At 37.3% G+C, this 23,236-nt stretch overlaps 1 protein-coding gene across 10 annotated transcripts in view; it reads right to left on the bottom strand.

Moving 5' to 3' along the window:
- Positions 1–818: 818 nt before the first annotated feature.
- Positions 819–23,236, bottom strand: part of Lmpt (four and a half LIM domains protein limpet) — a 119,864-nt gene continuing 97,446 nt past the window's right edge. For 7 of the 10 annotated variants that reach the window (XM_071782752.1, XM_071782761.1, XM_071782737.1 and 4 more), the window contains 5 exons: positions 19,165–19,365; positions 17,946–18,120; positions 4,413–4,582; positions 3,401–3,587; positions 819–3,094 (listed from right to left, as the gene is read on the bottom strand). In XM_071782752.1, coding sequence (XP_071638853.1) covers positions 2,937–3,094; positions 3,401–3,587; positions 4,413–4,582; positions 17,946–18,120; positions 19,165–19,365 — 891 coding nt within the window. In that variant the 3' untranslated portion in view covers positions 819–2,936. Of the gene's footprint in view, positions 3,095–3,400; positions 3,588–4,412; positions 4,583–13,636; positions 14,276–17,945; positions 18,121–19,164; positions 19,366–22,165; positions 22,630–23,236 lie in introns of those variants that run through there. The other 3 variants (XM_071782783.1, XM_071782792.1, XM_071782802.1) reach the window with 3 other exon arrangements.

Genomic DNA, 23,236 nt, shown 5'->3' with positions numbered 1-23,236 from the left:
AGAATCAATTCTGCATGTATGAATTATTACCCACTTTTGAAAAAGGCATATAAATCGGAAATCATATTTAAAATTATTTTCCCTTTAATGCTAAATAATCATCTGGATGCATATTATATGTACGTTACCTCTCGTCATGAACGGCTGTTTTCATTGCATGTTTTGATAATTCGTATGTTAAATAGATTAATAGCATGTAAATTAATCAATAGGCTGTTAAGAAGCATTAAGAATAAGCATTAATATTCATTACTTATTTAAAGTATTTAAATTATTTTTATAAATTTTTTTTTCAAAAAGTGGAAAAAATCAACACATTTTGTATAAATTTTAAATTATATAAATTCTAAATTTTTAATTCTATACTTAAAAATTAAATTAAAAATTTAGAATTTAGAATTAAATTTAAAAAATATATTATAATAAATTATATATTATATTATAAAATAAATTCAATTTACATTCTTAATTTAATTTTTAAATTTAAAACTTAAAATCTAGTGGTGTGTTTTGGTACTATTAAAAAATCAAATTCTATAAGTACCTGAATAAGATTAGCTATTTTTAATTATTTAGTTTTTTAATGTATTAATAATAAGTGACTATTGTTAATTATGTGTGTGTATTAATATATTAAATAACTATTTAACTTTTTATTTCTGTGTGTCAACAATATTTAACGTTAAAAATACAAAAATTTCGTTAATTACGAGGTAAGTGAGTTGGTAATTCATTACCATCGTGTAATGAATTCTCTCTATCATTCTCAATTTCAGTAGAATTTTCGATGATAGGAGATGAGGTAGGAAACCCCTGTGTAAATAATTACATTTATTTATTTATCAATTTTACAGTGTAACAGTGTATAGGATACGCTGAATATAGAATAATCTCTTTTTTTTATCGTTTACTAATTAAGGCGATTAGTGTGTGTAAGTGACTCCGTCGGATAACATACATATTATATTATAGCACGTGTGTGACTTATATTGGTTGCGATTAACAATTCGAACGTTCGTGGTTCGAACTTGTCTCGTAGTTCCCGTGTTCGTGGACTCGGTTCGCGCGGCGTTACACTTACCTTCGTTCGCGTTGTATAACAACAGATTTGATATTAAATAACGAAGTAAATTACTGTAAGTTAGTTCCCTTTTTTTTTTACTCTTATGGTATTCGGTGCGGATAAGGCCACAATTAGTATTTCCGCGTGTGCGTCCGTCGCACACTCGTTCGCATGTATGTATACTTATATGTGTGAGTATACTCGTGTATGTCCGTGTACATGTGTGCATATGTAATGGATAAGAGCTTTGTCCCTTCTCTTTCCCCTACATCTTTTTTCAACAAAACTCTTTTAACATGTTATTGCAAAAAAAATGTTCGCAGCATGTGTGTGTATATCTGTGTCGTGTACGCATGTGTCATGTGTCATATGTAAGTGTGTGTGCGTGTGCGTATGTATGTAAGTGACGCGTGTGTGTGTATTTGTGTGTGCGCGCGCGATTTACACGGGGTAATGATGGATCCCTACGTTGCGCGCCTATTTCTCTCGACGAACGAAAGAAAGGGAGAAAAGGACCGAGAAGAGAAGAGAGCCGGGACATCGTGAAAACCGTAACACGTACATATTGTTTATCGTATTCTGCTTCGACTGACGACACGCGTGTGTATAACGTGTACAGAAACCGATAAATCTTGTGATAAAAAAAATTTTTTACTCTGCCGATTCTTCGGGCATTAAAATAATTTTCTCTCAAAATCCGAATATATGCATTGACAGTTTTGGAAAACGTCGTGTAATATATGGAAAATTGGTAGGGATAGATTTTCTCATTTCGCAGTTCCGTTTATTAATAGCTGACATTATATATTATTCGGATATTACGAGAGAACAGAGTGTCGTACAAAGAAGGCAAGAAAAGGAAAAATAGTGTCTGATAGACCTGTGTCAGTGTGTGGCGTGGATGTGTACATGTTAGACCGTCGCGTTTTTCGCGCGGGTGCGAGTCGAATAGAAATAACATCGCTATACGTATATCAAATTTTTAGTTCTTCATAAGAATATATAATAATATGTAGGACTCTCTTTGTGCGCACACGCGCGCTTATCTCTCTACCATTGTACAAAGCAAAAACGTTATTAATATTAGTAACATCACGAGAGCACGCGGAGCGCTTAGGCTTATTCATTATCCTAATCGACGTGTCCGTATATCAACGATCGTTTTATTACAGTAAGGCGATTTGATTTCTCTTCATGAAGCTCGCTGGTTGCGCATCCTCCCCCCCCTTTTTTTTTGTTTCTTCTCTCCCGTTGTCGTATCTCTTTCACTACCCGATGTCACGCGGTGATCGAGCAGATCATTTCGAACACAGGCAGATTCGCGTCAGTGTCCTCATAAATACACGTATAGAACGAAATAACGAATAGACTAATGTCGCTACGACTACGAAGCTAGAAATGATTCTCGGCGCCGCCTTCCTTTCCGAACGATCAGTCGACGATCGTGAAATCACTGTGCCGACCAAGACGAGGACTTGGTCAGAGGATTCACGAGCTTGGCCGTCCTCTGAAAGAAAGTCGGCGCGGAAAATCTCGTCGAAACACGTCGGTTATTCGTAACAAAAATTATCGCGGCGCTAACGCGAAGGTTCTGCTTTTCTTTTTTAATTTATAATTTTTATTACGTCTCCCCGCGATCTCTCGTCCCTCGATGTGAGCTCCGCGAACGTTCTCTATCGTCTGCGTGCGTGTCTCAAGTTTGTCTTGACGGTCAATAAGATTCGCGACGACGGTATTATTATGGCGTGCAACGGAATCCGCTTGACTATACGGATTCCGCGTCGGAGTGCGTCTTGCTCCTCATCCTTTCCTCTCCCTTCGCTCCTCCCCTGTCGACACCGCTGTCAATGTCGTCGTCGTGAAGCCGCGCGCCTTACATCAGCTTCATCTTGGCGCACTCGGGGCAGATGATGTCGTCGGCGTCGGTGATGAAGCCACGTCCGACCAGGGAAGTTTTGCAGCCCGCGCAGATGAAGCAATCGTTATGCCAGTGCCTGTCCTCGAATGAGATGAAGCGAGTCCCGCCAATACCTGCAAATTAATCGATGCAAATCGCGCTTAGATTAAGCTTAATTCCAGCTGTTCACTTATATCGCGTTCGTGTATTGTATTCGGAATTGTTTCTAACGGTAAACGCGTGTACATTCGTTAAAAGACCTATTATCTAAATAACAATGAACGCTCCATTGAATTATCGGTTATTATTGGGGAGTCAAATCCATTTAAGTTATTAACTGTTGGATTTTTTGGAAGATTCAGTTTCTTAATACTTATCGTTGGATATTTATTAACAAGAAAATAATTTTTTTATTAATAACTAATAAAGATGATACGCACCGGTGATCGGCTTGGAGCAAGCAGTGCACCTCTTGGCGAAGAGCTCGCCGAAGCAGTCGGCGCAGTACGGTTTGTCGTCGCGCGACGTGAATCGTTGTCCCGCCAGGGAGTTGTTGCAGTTGCTGCAGGTGAAGCAATCTCTGTGCCACGGCTCGTTCTTGTATGTCACGCCGCCGCTGGTGATGATCTGCAATAAACAGTTCGCGATATCTTATATAGGACAAGTCGTTTCATCGATCCATTGTGTCTCTGCGACGCAATTCACTCGAGTTTTTTAAACACACTTCATAGAACTTATTTCTCGAGATTTCACTTCAAAACACGATGCGAAGAAAATAGCAGAAACAGAGAGTAACGGTAGCAAGAATCGATTAAGTGACTATCCGCATAAAAGTTCGAGTTGAAAAAGAGATGAAGGACTATATGTGTCTATATATATTATGTAGACATATAGGATATAAAATATATATATAGAAATAAAAAAACTCTCTTTTAATAACGTTTTTGCTTTAAATATATATATAGATTGACGCAAGCACTGATATCGACGCAATATGTGTACAAGTGGTTGAAGAGCCGTTTGACAGATGATATTGAAGTTACATCATACGCATCAATAGAAAGGAAACGAGTTCCAAAGATTGCAAGTAATTTATGAAAGATTTATGGAAGGATGTTAAAAACATGCGGACATTTAAAAGCATACAGGACTTTTGTCGAAAATAAAAAAGAACGTCTATAATTTCGTGATTGATACGTTTATATTATATGAAGTAAATGAATACCGAATGCTGTTGGCCGTTTCATTTAACGGCCTACGTAACTGTAAAGCATCAATACGAATGCAGCATCTGTATCAGTGACTTTATCGGATTGAGATTTATGATCTCGCAACGAGATCCCATTTTTGATTCGCCTGTTACGCTCGACGAGCTTTTTGCGCGACACGCAATAAACGAACGCGAGACGGGATCGCGGAGCAATCATCGATACGGAGAAAGGAGTGGCCCACCTTGTTGCACTTAACACACCGGGTGGCGAACTTGTCCTCGTAACATCCGGCACAGTAAATCTCTTGCTCGCGCGGGATGAAGCTCTTCGTGCCGATCGGATTCTTGCAGACCACGCAGCAGAAGCACTTCTCGTGCCATTGTCTGGTCTTGTATTCCATCTTCTTGGTGCCTGAAACATGCAAGCAACAAAATTGAGTTATAAATATAGTGCCTTTGAGATTGAATGACATTTAACTATATTTAACACAATACTTTATTTATATTCAACGAGTCTAATAATAAGTAGAAGAGGAAGAGAAATCTGCGTACATTACTGTTTAAGTGTGTGTTGTTTAAAACACGGTATAAAAAGACCATCCAATTTTTCTTCCAATTTCCACTCTTACTTATTATTTTGTTTTTCAAAATCGTTTCATTCCCTCTGTTGAATTCATGTTCAATCGATAAAGAAAATATTGACGCTTACTGATGATTGCTTCGCAAGTTGCAGGAAATTGTAAACAAATTCAAGTTTCAAATAAGTGTAACGGGGGTTGTTGCGCTCCGCGTTTTAGCGTCCAGACGAGCGGGTGGTTGCGTGCGGCGACTGGTTGGCTGCAATTCTGCAAATCGCAGTCGCGTGCATCATCGCGTGTTTCGTTCGAGCACTCCGTCAGCTACGTACATGGCGAAATAAATTTTTCGTAAATTTCTTCGCGAGCTCCCTATTGGGCATTATTCGTCTATAAAACACCGTTCGTTGCGAGCGAATTAGATCGATCCGCGGAATTTCTTCGCCCACACGGTTTCGCATTTTGCCTCGTTCAGAACCTCGTTCGACCATAGAAAGCGTTCCCGTTTTGCTGCCGCGTATAGATTCCCTGTCTTTCGCGATCCGGAATTAGCACATGTACAGGTGCAAACAGTCGCACGGGAATAAGAACGGCCGGAAGAAATTAACCGCACTGCGGTCTCTTTGATTGGCGAACCGCGTGATTGCGGTGAATTAGGAAATACAAATTATCGAGGCGTATAATAGGACTTTTATCCAAAAATAAACATGTTAATTTAAATGTGGCTTTATTAGTAAAATATCTCCGCTGTTAATCTCTTTAGTTTTCGACGTGATTTTTCAAAGATGTATTTCGATATATATATACGTGAAGATAAAAGCACCGCTAAGTCATTGGAACAATCGTAACATTAGGATTTCTTTTTCACATTACTTTGCTCATCCACCACGAAATTGCCGTGATCTATAAATAGGAACAAAAAGGTCTCGGTTACTTGTTTTCATTAAGATTAGGAATATTATGCGAGAAACGTGACGTAAACGTAACGTTGTCTGAGCAGATGAGTATTGTCGGTTCGTTATCGTGGTCACGTTCTGGCCCGTGACTCGAAAAACAGGCAGATAACACCGAAGATCATTGACTAGGAAACGCAAACGTATTGTCTATTGCTAATGCCATACTAATCTGAATCACATACTTCAAGTTAAAATTCTTACACCATCTTGATATAATAACGTGGTGGTTATAGTATCATAACGTGTTGTTTCATACGTGAAATGATTATGAGATGTACGAATATGAATATGTCCCTCAAAATTTTCTAAAGATATTTAAAAGTGCTGAACTAAATAAATATATTAAAAAATCATTTAACAATAAATTTTTTAAACATTTTTATATTAGGTTTTAAATTCTATGTACGATTTGTTTGCAAACTTACGAATTTCTTGAAATAAGTATTTATTTTATTTATTTCTATCTTAAATTTTAATATATCACATCCTTAATTTTTCATTTAATTAAGATAATACATTACGCTGTATAATTTTTCTTTCTCTATACATTTAATGAATTTCATATCTTATTTTAAAACTTTTTAAATTGATATATATATGTTACACATGTAGAATCCAATTCAACGACGACGCAATCAAAGCTATTCGCAAAGAACGATAGTGCGCGAGCGTTTGTTTTTTTTTTCGCGTTTTTTTTTATTTTTCCTGTTATGTCCGAGAGACACACAAGAAGACGAATTAATAATTCTGTCTATTTCGAAAGGTGATCTAAACCCCGGCCAAATGACACACTTAAATATGACATTAAGTATAATAACGTGTCTCGTGAATCATCAGCTCGATCCTAAATGTTTATGACATAGGATCACGTCTGAGAGACGACAAATCTCTCTCGATGACGATCGAAAAGCTTGTTTCATTAAAGAACGCTCAAATCTCATTCCCATCTAATTTTTCTTCGAAGATAGACGGATAGAATATGTTATATATACCACGACTTTGTAAAAACTAACTCTAAATTCTCTCCTTGACTGATCTCCAATGTGTCTGAAAAGATCACTCATTACCCTATCGAGAATAACGTTTGTATTATCGCATATCGGCTTGAGTGCCGATAATCGTCTCCATCATCACCGATGTATATGTGATTATTGAACAGCGCGCAATATCTGTTCAATACCAGCTCTAATCATCGTGAGCTGTTTCGTTAAATTATTCGTCACTGAGCACTTTGTTAAATTTTGCTCAATTTAGTCTTCCAATTACCTATAACTGCATCGCCGCGGCCGTCCATAAACTACTAATTATTCATCCGTTGCATTATTCAAGCAACTAATTACATCTCGATCGCGGTGGACATAATAATTATGTTATAGTAATCAACTTGAGACTGCAGAATCAAAAATATTAAAGGAAATTCAATTAATTTTGTTACAAATAAAAAAATGATATATCGCCAAAATTTTATTATTTTTATTATTTTTTTCATTAAAAAAGATATTCACATTTTATATATTTATATATTAAGATTAATGCATTCGATCTGCAGATAGAATTTACTGGAACATCTATGATGTTCAAAATAAACATGCAGCATATATTCTTAATTTAGATATATCTTTATTTTTTTCTGTCATTTCTTTTTATAAATATCTAAATATTTTTTAGAAAGGTATATGTACATTTGAGATTTTTATTTTTGCTATTTATAGTCATTTATATGTGGAATTTTCAAGTGCCATGCGTTTACTTATTTCGATACTTCTCAAAGTGCACATTAAAGATGGACATTCTGATATCCATGTATCTTTCGTGCACGACACGCCGCCTCCTGGACCACTATGACTCAAGTAGAGATTCGTGACGTCACGTCAGCCAGGCAATACCTCCGTATATGTATAAAGCTGATGGCCCAAGGCTGATGTGGTAATCTTATGCGCGTCGCGTTGTAATCCACGCGTGTTATTCGCGCTATCAACGGTGCGTACATGTTAAAAATTGGGTATTTACATATCCTTCATCAGCATCAAACATTTATATATAGTCGCCATTGTGAAGTAACCTTTTATATATAATCTTATCAGCATTCTTTAATCTTTTAAAATGTGAAGAATATCTAAAAAAAAATAATAGATATGACAATAATGATATTTTACCCACATTATTGAATGTTTAAATAAAAATCCACCAAAAAAAAACTGGTTACGGAGTTTATGAATAAAATAATGGAGTGTTTGTACTTAAGGCACTCAAGAGAGATGTATATTTAAAAATACGAATGCTTAATGTAACTGTAGTTATATTTCAAGACATAAAGCAATTCATGCTTCTTGACAGGACACGTGGTAACCGTGTGGAATCGCACCTCATTGTCAGGCACGAGAGATGCGCTTTAACACCTACTTAAGAAGTGTCATTCACGCTCTTAAATGACCTGTCCGTTCGTCACGGTAATGAAGTACCTATCTCCCGACGCCGGTGACGAGGAAGATTTTTCGATTACTCTCAAACATCATTTGAAACTCATCCTACTAACAATAAGTCTTTTCATATACCTACATACATAACGCAATATCACGATTCTTATAATGTGTTTTCGTTGCGAACATTAACACGAGATGCGTATGAAGTATTTCAAACTACTGGATATCCATTTAATTAACTGTTTCTTTAGCAATAGACATCCATTAAGGCTTGTTAGTTCCTTCATTGGCCAGACGAGTAAACAATTCAACAGAAACATTATATCTATTTCCATAACTTTGAATGCCATTATTGATTAACTATCATCATTCTTCTTCTTCGATGTTTGCCGATCGTTAATATGATCATTCAGATGAATTTTATGGTCATTACTCGTCAAATTGGTAACGCACCCTTCTAAGCTGACTCTATCGCGAGGCGGAAGCTGCCTCCTCTTTCCTACGTCAGGTCTAAATATAATTCAACGAGAAGCAGAAGCTGTCGTGCGGGCGAAAATTTCCTGACCCAGGCAAACTCTGTTCGCTAAACGTACAAAAATGAATGATCAAAGTTGTATATAAATTGTTTATCTCATGCCCGCGAAACTAATCCCAAATGAAAGTTTCTTTCAGCTGTGTTTTTAATTCTGCGACGTGCCTTCTCGACTTTTAATGATGTATTTATCTATAAATATATTCGTATAATTTTGTATGTATGAGTAAGTAATGTCAGCGTCATGCTCTTTTTCATTTGATTAATTATTTGGACAGAAATATATACAGCTACACACATAATTAAATGTCGAATATTTGGATTCTTATGTAAATGAAACCTGAATATCACGTTAAGGATCGGACTTGCGGAAGAGATCAGCAACTCAATAATGATACGTTTGTTTGGACATGCCACACCGATTGACATTCAAGTAAGTATGTATCGACGATACGATCTGCCGTTATGCAGCGATTGATGATATCATTCATATTAATACATCGATATCGAGTGGAATCCCCTTTATGGAATCACGTTTGATGATATGCGATTTCGATATAATCCGTATAACTGCATCGCGATTGCCAATGTTTTTTTCCTTTCTTTTCAACTCGATCCACTCGTGCATCGATCCTTTTTCTACCAGCTCAGCAATAAGACGTATGTATATAAACAGGACAGTTCGTTACAAATTGCACAATTGTTCGCTTCTCTCGGAACACGTAACGTATATTAAAAGTTCTGGTGGGACGATCAAAACGAGTTGCATATTTTTTTTTTCGTCGCAGAGCCTTAAACACGCAGTCGCGATGTAGGCCTTTTCATCGCATTAAAAAAACGAATTCCAAGGTGTTTCACAACGATTTTTACGTCAATCATCGTGTACAATCGCTGACAACGTCCGATTACGTATTTGAGCGAATAAATTACGGCGTGTCAGAACACGTGTGTGTTCTTTTAAACATTTATGCAATTAAAAAAGATATCCTTTTCGATTGACTTTCGTCACCGTAACTTCGACGAATGTTTCCCAATTTAATGGTACGTGACGAAACGATCGTAATCGCTAATTGGTTTTTTCGTTATGAATTAGAAATTAATCGCAGATATGCTTCCTTTGAAATTACCCGTTTGATTCGACGAAGCCGCGATAGAATGCGCATGCAATTCAGTATATTTAACCGCGTACACGTGCTGAGACTATCTGGACGTTTACGATGTCGTGAGTCACGTTTGCAATAAAATCAATCATAGATACGCGAGCCTGCACAATCGTCGTATGTACAAACCTGCCCGCGTATACGGAGTGTCCAAGGTTTCCTCGCACTTCCTTTTATCTAGCAATCTTTTGATCAATTTGAAATTAATTCGGAATTTTCGTGATTATAAATGATTAAAATTTAGGAAAATTCAAATAAAGCTTGAAAGAGGCAGATGATAAAATATTATTCAACTTCAAAGTTTAATTTCGCTTGCTTTTAAGAGACTATTGGCTGTATCATTAGTTAAGAAAACATTTAAAATTAAGTGTTAATGACATTTTGTAAAAGAGAGATATTTGAATAAATATTGAAGTATTTTGTAAACTTCTTTTAATTTTTTTTATAATAAAGAAATTTATACGAGACGTAATTGTATATTTTAAACAACTTAAGAAGAAAGAAGATGTTCAAATTTTCTATTTTTATCAAGAAAGGGTTGAGTTTAATTTTGTAAAAAAAGATATAATAAAAAGTTTTTTCTATCAGCGTATGTACGAATAATTTGCTTTAGAGTTCAACCAAGTATTTTTTTTTCAAATTGTATAATAGACGTGCACTTTTGTAATAATACAGGACAATTTGCATGATATAAGTGTTTTCATAGAAGAAAGATTAGATGCAAATCGATTGAATGCCATTATCATATTTTAGTCACCTACGTGACCATATCTTATTTCCGCATTTCACACAATCAACACAGTCTGATATCGTTCGACGATATAATCTATATTAATGCAATTACAAGCAATGTTAAATACAATTAAAATCTTTATTTATGTACTGAAATTTTACCGAATAAACTCAGATTTTTATGCATATGTTTGTCTGCCGAACAAATTATTTTTATTAAAAAAAAAGAATTTTTTACACATGTAGTACAACCGTAAAGAATTTCTTCACGCCTACGAAACCTATTATGCTTATCGAATTAAATTATTCCTTCCCAACTGTTTTTCGAGATTAATTCCAATTTACTTATCGAGTTTACTCGTTTCGAAAACTCGTAGTTATTTTTACGGATGACTGTCGTGCGTCTATATTACTGATGATACTATTAAGTGGCTGATTTGAATAACCATATTTGTCAGTTACACCTTCGTTCGTATCCACGTGCAATTAAATTAAAAGAATAAGGACGCGTAATGCAGCATTTGCGTTGTGACAACCGAGATTTCCTCGATCTCCATGCTGTGATTCCGTGCAAATATTTGTCGGGCTTAAGCGTAACCATGCAAAACCCACACGTGGACGTACACGCGGCGACGGGAAGACTCACTAGTAATCTTCCGCGCGGGCATTATCATCGACGATAACGAGGAAGGGGCCGATAATTACAGAACAAACGCATTAGTGTCGGAGTAAACTAAATTGCGCGAGAAAAATTCGAGCTGATGCGTCGCATCGATTCGATGCCTGTTGATCGTTTGGGTATTAAGGCTTTGCATCAGGTGGCAACTAGCAATTAGACAGCCGAATGCACCGTACACAGCCGAGCAACTGTGCGCACTGGTGTTTCCTGATAAGGTCACGCTCGAGGTTCTCCATCTCCCTTCTCTTCCTCTCTTTTTCTCTTTCTTCCCCCATATACGTTGCGATATCATTACGTTCAACCGGTTCTGATATACCTAAGTTCCTTCAATCTTAGGAGAATTTTGAAAATGAGCCCTTATGTTGCAAAACCCGTTTTGCAAGAACGCGAGAACAAATAAAAGGTTCTTTATGTGTATCTTATCAGATATACCGAAGATGAAAATCTTAATGATGCACAAGTATCATTTCTCTTTAATACTTGACATATCTGATTATACCACGTTTTCAAACGTGGTTGTATAATTTTGAATATATTAATATATGATTATATATTAAATGCAACTTTAATTATTTGAATAAAAGTCTTTTGATTTAATGCTTCTGAATAATGATTTAACGATTCTGTACGATATATCTCCAACGTATTCCTAAAAATATTTATATTATAAATTATTATTATTACTTATATCTATAGTTTGCGATTGCATTATGATAGTATATCATACGAATAAATGTTAATTTATGTTCACTGCGACATAATCCGCTTTTGAGTCGAATGATCGTCGCGATCATCATTTGGATCATTTGTTTTTTTCGAGTTTTCGACTTAGACAGTCTTTGTTCAGGCAGCATTTGAACTTAGGATCACCCTCCATGAAGAATGTACTCGAAATTGCGACATCTTCTCCTTTGCCGTTCTCTTCTCTTCCGTCTTTACCTACAAGTGTTCCTTGTGCCATTTGTTCAACAAGTACTCACTCAGTATAAACTGATTTTTGTGTGGCATACGAGATATCTTCTATCGCAGTTGAATCTTTCTCTCGAAACGTTTGTACAAGCAAACACGTATGCACCGGCTGCCACTCGAAGTTTACACGAAATGCGATCTTACAGAAACACAACTTTTACGCGCCTCTTTACAAGGTGTTCTATAATGGTCAAGATTAGATTTAATTTGCGATTAAATGATTAATGACATCGAGATAAATTTATGCGAGATAACCGCGAATTAATGAATATTTTTAATAATTATAATTGATAATTATCATATCATAATAATTATTTTTATTAAAATTTTTAAATTAGGCGCTTGTTTAACAGTTTATTAAAATTGTTATTTCAATTTTGGTCTATAAACTCAGTTCCTTTTTATATTGAGCAAATAGGGGATTAAGTTCATTAAAGCGCAAAATAAATTGTGAGAAAAGGAAGGGGAGAAGAAACCGTAAACCGGCGAGCCGAATAATTGAACGTGGAGAATCGAACGTGCGATTGGATCGAAGTCTTACAAATTGAAAGCGGACCGCTTTCGGCTCTCGCTGAAGTCATTATTGCGAGCTGCTTGTGTTATCGTGTGACAAGTTGGTCGTTATATAGCCAACGAAAAAGGCTTTGATTAATACCTGCGGATTATACCTGGATTATATCGCATCTCTTGATATGCGGTGACAAGCATGGATCCGTGCTGATCAAAAGACACATTATGGGGACCCTCAGTTTTGACTAATTCCCTTTCTCAGCCAGGAACAATTTGCATAAGGCGTTACTTTTCAAATTACACTAATTTAAATAGCACGAGATAATCCTCGTAATATTTTTGTAATGTAGTGAAATTCTAAAAGCTATGAAATGAGAGATTTAATGTTGAAAGAATATATCTCTCAATTAATTTGCAATTAATGCTCTTATCGCGCGGATTTCGTTTTTTTGATTAAGATATTTCTATCCCAGTCACGTTACGAGATTCTCAAGGATTTTGCATATCGTGAGCTCCGATCATCGATAGAACTGCGCGAATTGAAATTATGTTACTTAACGCGACGTATCTCCGCATACACAACTTTCGTAAAATCTCGACTTCAATTTTAATGAATTTTTGTCTAACTTGAAATCGATTTTTTCACAATATATTAATATGACTACTAACTTTACTAACTTTGCAGTTATATTAGGCGATTGAATATGAAGATTCTTTGGCGAGCTTTCGATGTCAAGAACGTCATGGCAAATAATAATTTCGGTGAAAATGTATTATTAAGGAAATGCTCATGAATTCATTTCTCCATCATTATAAACTCAACGCAAGAATATACGCCATATATGTGGTTGCGATATTTATATCATATTAATGAATGTCAACGCTGCGACATAATCCGTTTTTGAGACGGACGATCGTCGCGATCGTCACCTGGGTCTGTTTTCTTCGGGTCCCCGATCAGGCAGTATTTGCCCAGACAGCATTTGAATGTAGGATCGCCCTCCATGGGGAACATGCTGAAGATCGCGACATCTTCGTCCTTCTCTTTCGCCCTTCTGATTCTCTCCTCACCCACCGTCTTCGTCAGCAGGTGCAGCTTGCTCGACAGTCGCTCACTCAACGCGTCGGTGGCCATATTTTTTCTCAAAAACGTTTATATAAACAAACACGCGTGCATTTGCCGGCTACCGCGAAGTTTACGCGAAACGCGAACTCGTAGAAACAAAGCTCTCGCGCGCCTCTTTACACACGGCGCGGCGCTCTGCAATGACCGCGATTGGATCTGACCTGTGACTATAATTAACGACGTCTAAGATAGAATTACGCGAGACAGTCGCGAATTAGTTATGATAATTTTTTTTTTAATTCAAATGTTTAATTTAGGCGCTCGTTTACTGCAGTTTATCCAAACTGTCATTTCAATTCCGAACTATAAGCCTTAATTCCTTTTTAATTCGAGTTAATTAAAGTGCGAAATAAATCGCGAGATAATGGAAGGAGAGAGAAAAGCCCGTAATCCGAATGTGTGCCGAATAATCGAACGTGGAGGATCGAGCCGTGCGATTGGGCCGAGGTCTTACGAGCCACTGAAGGCAGACCGCTCGTCGGTTCTCGCTGGAGTCACCGTTGCGGGCAGGCGCAACGTGTGTTACCGTGTGATAACTTGGCCGTTATATAGCCAACGAGAGAGGCATTCTACGCTGGTTGGTGCCCGCGGATTATATCTGGACACGCGCCTTCAGATTTCGAGACCGTGGATCCGTGTTGATCAAAGACGCACTGTGGGGGATTCTTAGTTTTAGACAACCCACCTTTTCAACTGGAAAAAATTTACATAAGGCACTTCTCGAGTTATACTGACTTAAATAGCACACGAGATAATTCACGTAATATTTTTATAATAAAGTGAAACCCGTCACAAAGAAGAATTTAAGATCTCTCAATAAGTCACGCGCATGCTTTCTTTTCGATTAGGATATTTCTATCGCAGTCACGTTACAAGTTTTTCAAGGATTCTGCATATTGCAAGCTTCGATTATAAATGGACTTGCGAATTGGAATTATATATCCATCTAATGCGACCTGTTTCCATATATACAGAATTGCGCAGAATCCCGACCTCGATTTTAACGATAAGTTTCTGTCTAATTTGAGAGATCAGCTTTTTTTTACAACATATTAATACAATTCAATTTTAATATCTTTGAAGTTATAACTAGGTATAAGCGATTGAATACACATGTAAAATGTCAAAAATAGTGTAGCAAATAATAAAATTTATTATTAAGGGAATATGGATTCGTTTTCTCTAACATTAATTATACGTGCTATTCTATATGCAATTGCAACTTTCGTGAAGTTTTCTAATTTGGAGCAGCAAATGACAAATTCGCGTGGATAAAAGCTATTTGAAATCTTTTATATTTCCTGGCAACTTTTACATTTAACTGATTTGCAAATAGAAATAAGTACATGACATATTTAATATAAAAGGTTGTCAGTTGCTATTTATGGACTGTTATTCACATTTCGTTACATTACAGTGCCTGAGGATTTCTCTGCGGACATTGAATGATTAATGATTCGTAATTTCTTTTAACCGGTTGTCTGGAAAATTTGTTCCATATGACTTTGCACGTAAGTGTCCATAAGTAACTCTCTTTAATCTATTCTTCAATCGGATATCGGAAGAGAATCATGGCGGAAACGGACATAAAGGAAATGGGAAACTTCGAACAGATCGCATGTTCGCGGTATCACGAATCCGGATCGGAATTTATTAACGATTTCAAAGATTGATACGTAGTTCGCGAAATGTCGAGCTCCGTATACGGACACACGTTGGTACCGAATCATTCACGCCGACAATTTCTCGAATTGACCCCGACGTCAGCTAATCCTTTTTATCTGTCTAGAAGCTAAATTGGAATTCGTCCTAACTCCCACGCCGTCCGACCTTCCTCAATATGTCACGCAAATCTTCCCTAACGAACAACCATGTTGTGAGAACAATGCGAGCTGGATCCTGATGATAAGCGAATTTTATTAGAGCGCACTGCGTCACAAATGTTGAAAATAAGTAGAAATAATGTATCGTTGAAAATTATAGTTTTCGATATTTTCTCGAAATTTTATAGCATCAAAGGTCTTACTTTTTCCGAGGTCTACGATTATAATTTTCTATCCTACTTTAGAACAAAAAATTTCTCTTATCTTTTTAGTTTTTCACAATCTTCTACGGACAAATCCTCAGATATTTGAATGCCATCTATTCAGAGGGCGAGAATTTCTCTCATCTTTATCTCATCTGTTATCTCATCGATTATCAAGATCCATAAGTCAATGCACTTTGAACGCTCAGATATTTAAATTATATCCTAGTTATCTTGGGTAAAACGACATTTGTGCTACTCTGCCGAGGTTCTCTATAACATTTTTTAAATGTCTCATAAATCTTTCGAATGGATCGTGCATGTGAACTGTCATCGTTCTCGTGGTATCTGCTGAAGGTTGCGCGTACTTTAAGCAAACTTTGAGTTGTGTGGATATGGCGATTATAATCTCGGATAACGACCGGTTCCTTCGTCGATTTATCTCGAAAAAGGTCGATCGTCACGGTTGACCACTAATCTTCACAGTTGACCCACTTACGTGCGCGTTTCGATTTCGCATTGGATGCGGAAAGATTGCCTTTCGATGTACTTCATTAATTTGCAGAACGGTTTGTTTTCCATTGCAGAAATTAAAGAAAGTATAGAGCTTAATGTCATATATGTGTTGTGTACTATATTTTGTTAATTCTATCGAAATTTTTATAAATCCAGTCCTGTGTTATGATTCTTACGACTTTCGCCTATACATTTTCGTAGACGAAGAAAAAGCTTTCTTCAAATAAGAAATAATCAAAGAGATAAAATTAATAGATTTAAAATCTCAACAGACTTATTGTTAGCTCGTTGCAAGATAAACACTTTCATTGTCCACACTTATCGGCTTCATTATCTGTCATACATTCTCATAGTCGAGAGAGTTTTGTGCAAAAAGACTAACTTTGAGATCGATCCATGAAAAAAGCCATTTCAAGAGGTAGAACAAGATATCTAAATACGAGAGAAAGATAAATGCAGCTTAATTAAGATGTTTATGCAAAACGATTTAATGCTATTATAAGAGAGCTGGTGAATTAGACGTAAAATGACGTACTCAGTCTCAAAACGGCTCACAATAATTGGCCCGCGTCTGGAGCCCGAGCCTTGACTCAATTACCTTAATAAGAAACGCCGAATGCAAGATCTATCGGTTTTCTCTTTCTTTCTCGGTCGTTCGCGCTCGTACCTGACACCATGAATCACTGTCGGGGAACGATTCGCCAACGATCGATCAAGAACAGGTGTTAACGCGGTCGTAGGTGGAAATTACTAGGAGATTTGTTTCTGACTCGACCTTTTATTGTACGCCATGACTGTTACCTCCGTATTTATCTCTCTCACTTCGTAAATTATACTCTTCTCACGTTTGTCTACGTTTCACGATATAATCGCCGATGTGGTCATCCAGACAGAGATAGCTGATTAATTGAAACATTTATCATTTATGTTTATCGATTGCGTTGACTGTATTGCATATTGGATTGATTGTGTATTTGTATTTTTACGTTTAAATTTATTTTTACATTAATCACTTTTAGAAAACATATTTAGTCTCATTAAAATCGAGTGGTTGTCAGAAAGTTTACGCGATGCAGTAAATTACAAAGACTATATTATTGCATCATAAAATTCGTAACCTTTTTATGAATATATTTATTCTAACTTTATATTTTTTCTATTTTCGTTCAAAATGCGAAAAAAGAGAGGAACAAGAATAAAAATAAAATACTTTCATTCATTGCAAAATCTAGTGATCACAGACACAGATTTTTCTTTTTTCAATGATTATATTTTATCGTGTAACGCCTAAATGCAAATCTCCCAAAGTTTTATAAAATTTCAATGGTTCTGCTTGCGTCATTATAAAATATAAATGAAAACTGCATTTCTCACAGTTCGCGTACGCGCTATAAAAACGCTATAAAAATAGCTATATAAACAATTGTAATATCCGCGTCAGACATAAATAAATCATGATCATATAAACGTATTTACATTTGAAAGACTAGATCGAGGTTCCGTGACATTGTAAGGATCTCTTTAAATGTCGCGTAAAATAAAAATTAACTACAGTATTAACGACTACGTACCAGCACGGAAGATCTCGCCGCATCCATCGCAACGACTGGCGAATTGGGAGTCGTAGCAGTTGCCGCAGTAGATCTTATCCACCTTGCTACCGAACTGTTTGTCCACCAAGGACACTCTGCACCTGTTGCAGAGGAAGCAGGCCTCATGCCAGTGCTTATCCTTGTACGACAGATCCTGAAAACGACATTGAACTACGTTAATCCTTTTCAATTTACATTTATTTTTTTACTTTTATCTTATGTAATTTTATTGCACTTCTGTAATTTGGATAAATCTATTATGTAACTGTTTCATCAAATATATTCAGTCGAAAAATTACAAGTTCGTTTATGCAGCGATGTGAAAGCGATTCATTTAAATATTTCTCTTGGTAAAGCTCTCGATCCTGATAGAGCTAAAATCGCACGATTTTCATTTGGGAAATGCGATTAGCGTATCAAGTTTTGTATTACAGAAGAATTTGATCAATCTTCCGCAAACAGCGTTACGTGTGTTTTATCAAAATAATTTCTGGAAACCGTTGCGGATGCTGAGATCACTGGGATTATTAATCATATGTATTACGTAATTCCGCGTGATGATGATGGTCGCGAGGAAAATAACGTCTTCACTTTCCCACTACAGGTCGTTGATTTTTGCGCGTAGGAGCGAACGAAATGTTATAATAAAGGCGATCGGGAAAGAGAGAGGTGCGGAAATCGCGCGGTGCTCGAAGCCCGATACACGGCACCTGCATCATCGCTTCTATTTCTAGAAATGAGTAAGTCAACGCCCATGCCTCTCCATCTATTGACACCGGGTCTCGTAATCATTCGACGGCCGCTAATTACGCCTCTAGGCTGTACAACAAACGAAGTAATTTATCGTTCGCGCACGCATCGAAATGCGTAACCTAACTCAAGAACGTTCAAGGACGATTTTCTGGACGACTCTGACTTAGCATATCTTTTTCACATGCAACACGCAAATATATAGTTTCTATAAAGCTATTCGCCGTCTGTTGTCACATCTTATTATTTATGATTTAAATAGTTTAGCACCGAGTTATGATCTTTGTTTTTTAAAATTGATACATTAGAAAATTAGGAAGAAATTTTAAATTGTCTACATCTAAATTAAAAGCTAATAAAAGTCCTGCTCTTTTTTTTATATATATAAATGGAGAAGCATGTTTGAACAAGTTATGTATAAAACACTTTTTTCGTATGATAGAAATACCTTGGAGTCGATGCCGATGATTTTGTTGCATTCCTCGCAGCCATTGGCGAAAACGCTTTCGTAGCACTTAATGCAGTAAGGATGCTCGTCTCTGAGAACGTAGCGCTGTCCTGTCAGGGATTCGTCACACTGCCAGCAACAGAAGTGGCCGCTGTGCCAGTCCTTGTTCATCGCCTTTGTGTACTCGCCACTGAAAATCAACTGCAACGCGAATACCAAGCGTTTAGAATGCGTGACACACTCGTGAAGATTCATCTCGGAGCTTTTACATCAGTCAGTTGCCAGTGTAATTCTGTATCAAAACTAATTCTAAATCAAATGCTTTTCCTTTAATAAAACATCTTAAAAGAAATACATAGGACGCACACCCATAAAATTTAAAAGTAGGTTAATTAAATAATAAATGTTAGTAAAACAATGATAACAAGATTCATAAAAACATTTAAAAAAACTTGTGCATATTTGAAAAACAATGTAAAAATGTTTAGCTCCTTATAATTTCCATTCTACGATTATATTACACATGAATAAGTAAAAGGAAAAATTAAGATTTAAGAAATATTTTATATGTTTGTCATTATAGTTTGCGTTGCTTTGTATATCTTTATGTAACCTAGTTTGTTTTAATAGAGAGAGTATTGTCCAATGTTTGCGTAGTGGTACTTTGACTCTGTTGCTACAAACTATGACGTAATGTACACCGTTGACGTTGGTATCAGTAGTTTCATGTTTACCATGTAACTATTGTTGAAAACATGTCGATTTAAATTGTTTCATAATTTTAAGTTTGTATACTAATTAATATAATAGTTTATTTTTGTGGCAATGGCTTAAACATCTCTTGTTGTTTCTATATAAAAGAAAGAACAAGTTTATTGATTTGAATATTATTGAGATTTTTCGAACTCATAAATTCCAGTTATGAGTGCATAAATGTGCCGTGAGTTAGTTTAAAATTTATGAATACTAATCATCAATTATGCTTTTAAATTAAATTTTTGCTACGCATTTTGGGCTATGCCTTATTCCTACGCTGATTTTTGAACGTTTAATGCTACTAAAAGAGAAAAATCATTTATGATAGTTAAAATATTTCCTCAAAATTTTGTGGAAGTGACATAAAATATCCAACTTGAGATAGCTAAAAAATTGCTCCTCTCAAAGTGTCGTGGTTTACTTCTCGTTGAGAGTTCTTCGATCGCCTTTTTTGTTCATGTATTATACGCGATCATGGCGAACGGAATCGTTGATACGTGCTGGTAATATGTACCTTGGATGAGTGCTGTTGTATGTGCTGGCTGAGTATTTCTGTACAAAGTCATATCTATATCGTGACGCGCGTATGACTGTACAAATCTTGTTCTGAGCGTTTTCATTGCGCGAGTCGAACGAGTGTTCTTTTTTTACTTTCTTAATGACAATTACTTGCTTTATCAGCCCTTGAAAAACCGTTAATTAGCGAGAAAAAGGTTAGAGATGTTTCTCAATCATACTTATTGCAAAGTATATACTCCTAATTATATTTTTCCATCAAAAATAAGATGCATAAGGAAAAGATACATAAATATCAAGATATAACATTATAAAATTTTTCGAAATGTCTCAATTATTTTATAACTTTCTTACATGGTAGTTACTGATATCTGCCGCATCCATTTCATTCTTGAAATTTGCATGAAACTCTAAGTTTTAATAAACGCAGTTTTAATTAACACAAAAAAGACATGTATGATCTAAAACAGTGAATTCTAAAATTCCAGATAACGCACCTAATTTATGTATGCATATAATAAATAAATATAGCACCGTTTTAAAATTTCCTCCTCTCATTTTCAATTTTTCGATCAACTTGACAATCTCAGAAATAAAATGCACCGTTCCCATTTTTTTCTTAGCAGAATAGAGAATCGCCGTAACTATAGTGGCTTTTCAAAAGCTGATAAGACAATCATGCGATCTTATGAAAGAAGAGCCGTTTCTCTTTTTCTCATGTAATTTTGGAAAGGCTCGAGTTCCTGGAGCGTCACCCTAGTCCTTCGCCAAGATACGGCAAGGTACGTCCGTCGGATTGTAGCCCGCAGTCACGAAATGTCAGGGGATATCCGGAGAGGATCATTCACGACGAGCGATATCGTTTTAGATACGGCAAGTGCGGTCTTCGCTCGCGTGACGAGATGGAAAAGCGATGCCCGAAGTTAATCTTTCTTCACTCGCGAGTATTTTCGGCCGCTCGTAAATCGCCCGCAGTTCGAGCGAACGGAGTGAAAGGGTGTTTGAGATTAAACGCGTCGTCGTCTTCCAGGTTACGATCGAGTCGCGAACAAAATGAAACCGCAAGGATACGCTCATAACCAAAGATATTAATTTTCGCGTGATACGATTATGCTAGTTTGTGTAGATTATCTATAAAGAGCTCAACAGAATTGAATTTTAAAATTGACGTAACTTTGATGCTATTGATGGAAATGCCACAAGACGTATTTTCTCGCGCTTATAGTATCGAACATAGAAGTCAGCTAAATATTATACCATTTTTTTTCTCTCAAACTCTCAAACAACATCGAAATTCAAAATACGTCCAAAAATAACATTTATTATTAGAGCATCTTTTGCATTTTATTTTAGACTGGTTGTACCAACAATCTTTGTTAAGTAATCTTTTTGTTAAGTTCACTATCCTTTAATGATCTATATTACAGTCCTATACTTAATAAAGAAAAAGATTCACTTATAACCGAGATCAGCATCAAACTTGGCGCAACCAGCTCTCGAATGTCCGCGTTGTCTGTGCTACCATCACCATTGTTATCATGATTCCGGTCGCGCGCGCGCGTAATTTTCGAGGGGGTGACGCTCGCGAAATCCCGCTCCCGGATGATGCGAATCGAGCACGACAGTGACCACGACGACGACGGGTCGTCGTTAAGACGAGCAGAAAGAAAGAAAAGGTGATAAAGAGGCTATGCGGGTCTGCCGGATTGTATCGTCAGCCAGCACATACTCTTCGATGGCGTGGTGGTTGTTCTGCGTGCCGTCGACCTCGGTGATCGTGACCTCCGACGCGTTCTGGTCGCTGCTCTCCCGGCGCTTGGTCGTCTTCTTCACTTTGCGCACTTTGCGCTCGGTGGTCGTGAACACTACACTGTCTACGTCCGCCATCTCTGTGTTCTACCCTCTTCCGTCTTCTGTCGTCGCGATGCGCTCTCTCCTAGGCGACAGAATCAACTGCGGACTGTCGTATTCGGGCGGCTCTCTCGGGAGGGTGAGAAGGACACGGTGAAGAGAGGAAAAGACGAGAGGGGGAGAAAAAGAGAGAAAAAGAGAGAGAAAGAGAGAGAGAGAGAGAGGGAGTCCGCGAGTTTTTCGACGTCGTCGGTTTGGAAAAAGAAATCAGAGCGGCGAGACCACTGGATCCGGGGCTACTACTGCTCAGCGGCTTTCGAGCTTGCGAACTGACTGAAATCTAGGATCGGCCCGCTCCGGGCGTCATCATATCGGGACGCTATTTTCGGCGTCCCGACGACTCCAGAAACGCGCCGCGCGCGCCCCTCCGTCTCCCCTTCGCCACCCTCCCCCGTCATTCTTCCGCACCCTCCTCCATGCCAACCGACCGCTCTCCTTTCTCCGCCACCCTTCTGCTCCCTCGTCTCTCTTTTGGCGTAGCCTCTCCTTCTCCTGAATCTCGATGCAGTGTGCCGGGTGCAACTTTTCTACGTTACGCCCGTCTACTCTTTCTCTCTCTGTCTCTCTTTTTTCCCCTCTCTCGCTCTTTTTCCTCAAGTTTGTCCGAGCTTCTTCGAGCTTCTTCATCTTGCTCTTCCCCGTCGCTTCTTTTGTACGATTTTCCAGTTCAGAATGTTCAGATACCAGTAGCCGATCTTCTCGATGACATCCCCCCCGCCTCTTCCTCCCACTTTCTCTTCTTCTCCTCGACGTTCTTCTTTTACGAGTATTTATGGAGCGGCCTGTATCTGCGATTTGCGCGAAGAAACGAAACGGGGTCGATGTAGTCTGACGCGAATTCCGGAGGAACGGTTTTGCTTCGCGCAGCTCCTGGGATCTCTTGATACCA

This window comes from Temnothorax longispinosus, chromosome 1 (genome assembly GCF_030848805.1).
Source record: "Temnothorax longispinosus isolate EJ_2023e chromosome 1, Tlon_JGU_v1, whole genome shotgun sequence".
Lineage (NCBI taxonomy): Eukaryota > Metazoa > Arthropoda > Insecta > Hymenoptera > Formicidae > Temnothorax > Temnothorax longispinosus.
The sequence above is the reverse complement of the archived record's forward strand: the minus strand, read 5'-3'. Positions and strand labels throughout refer to the sequence as shown.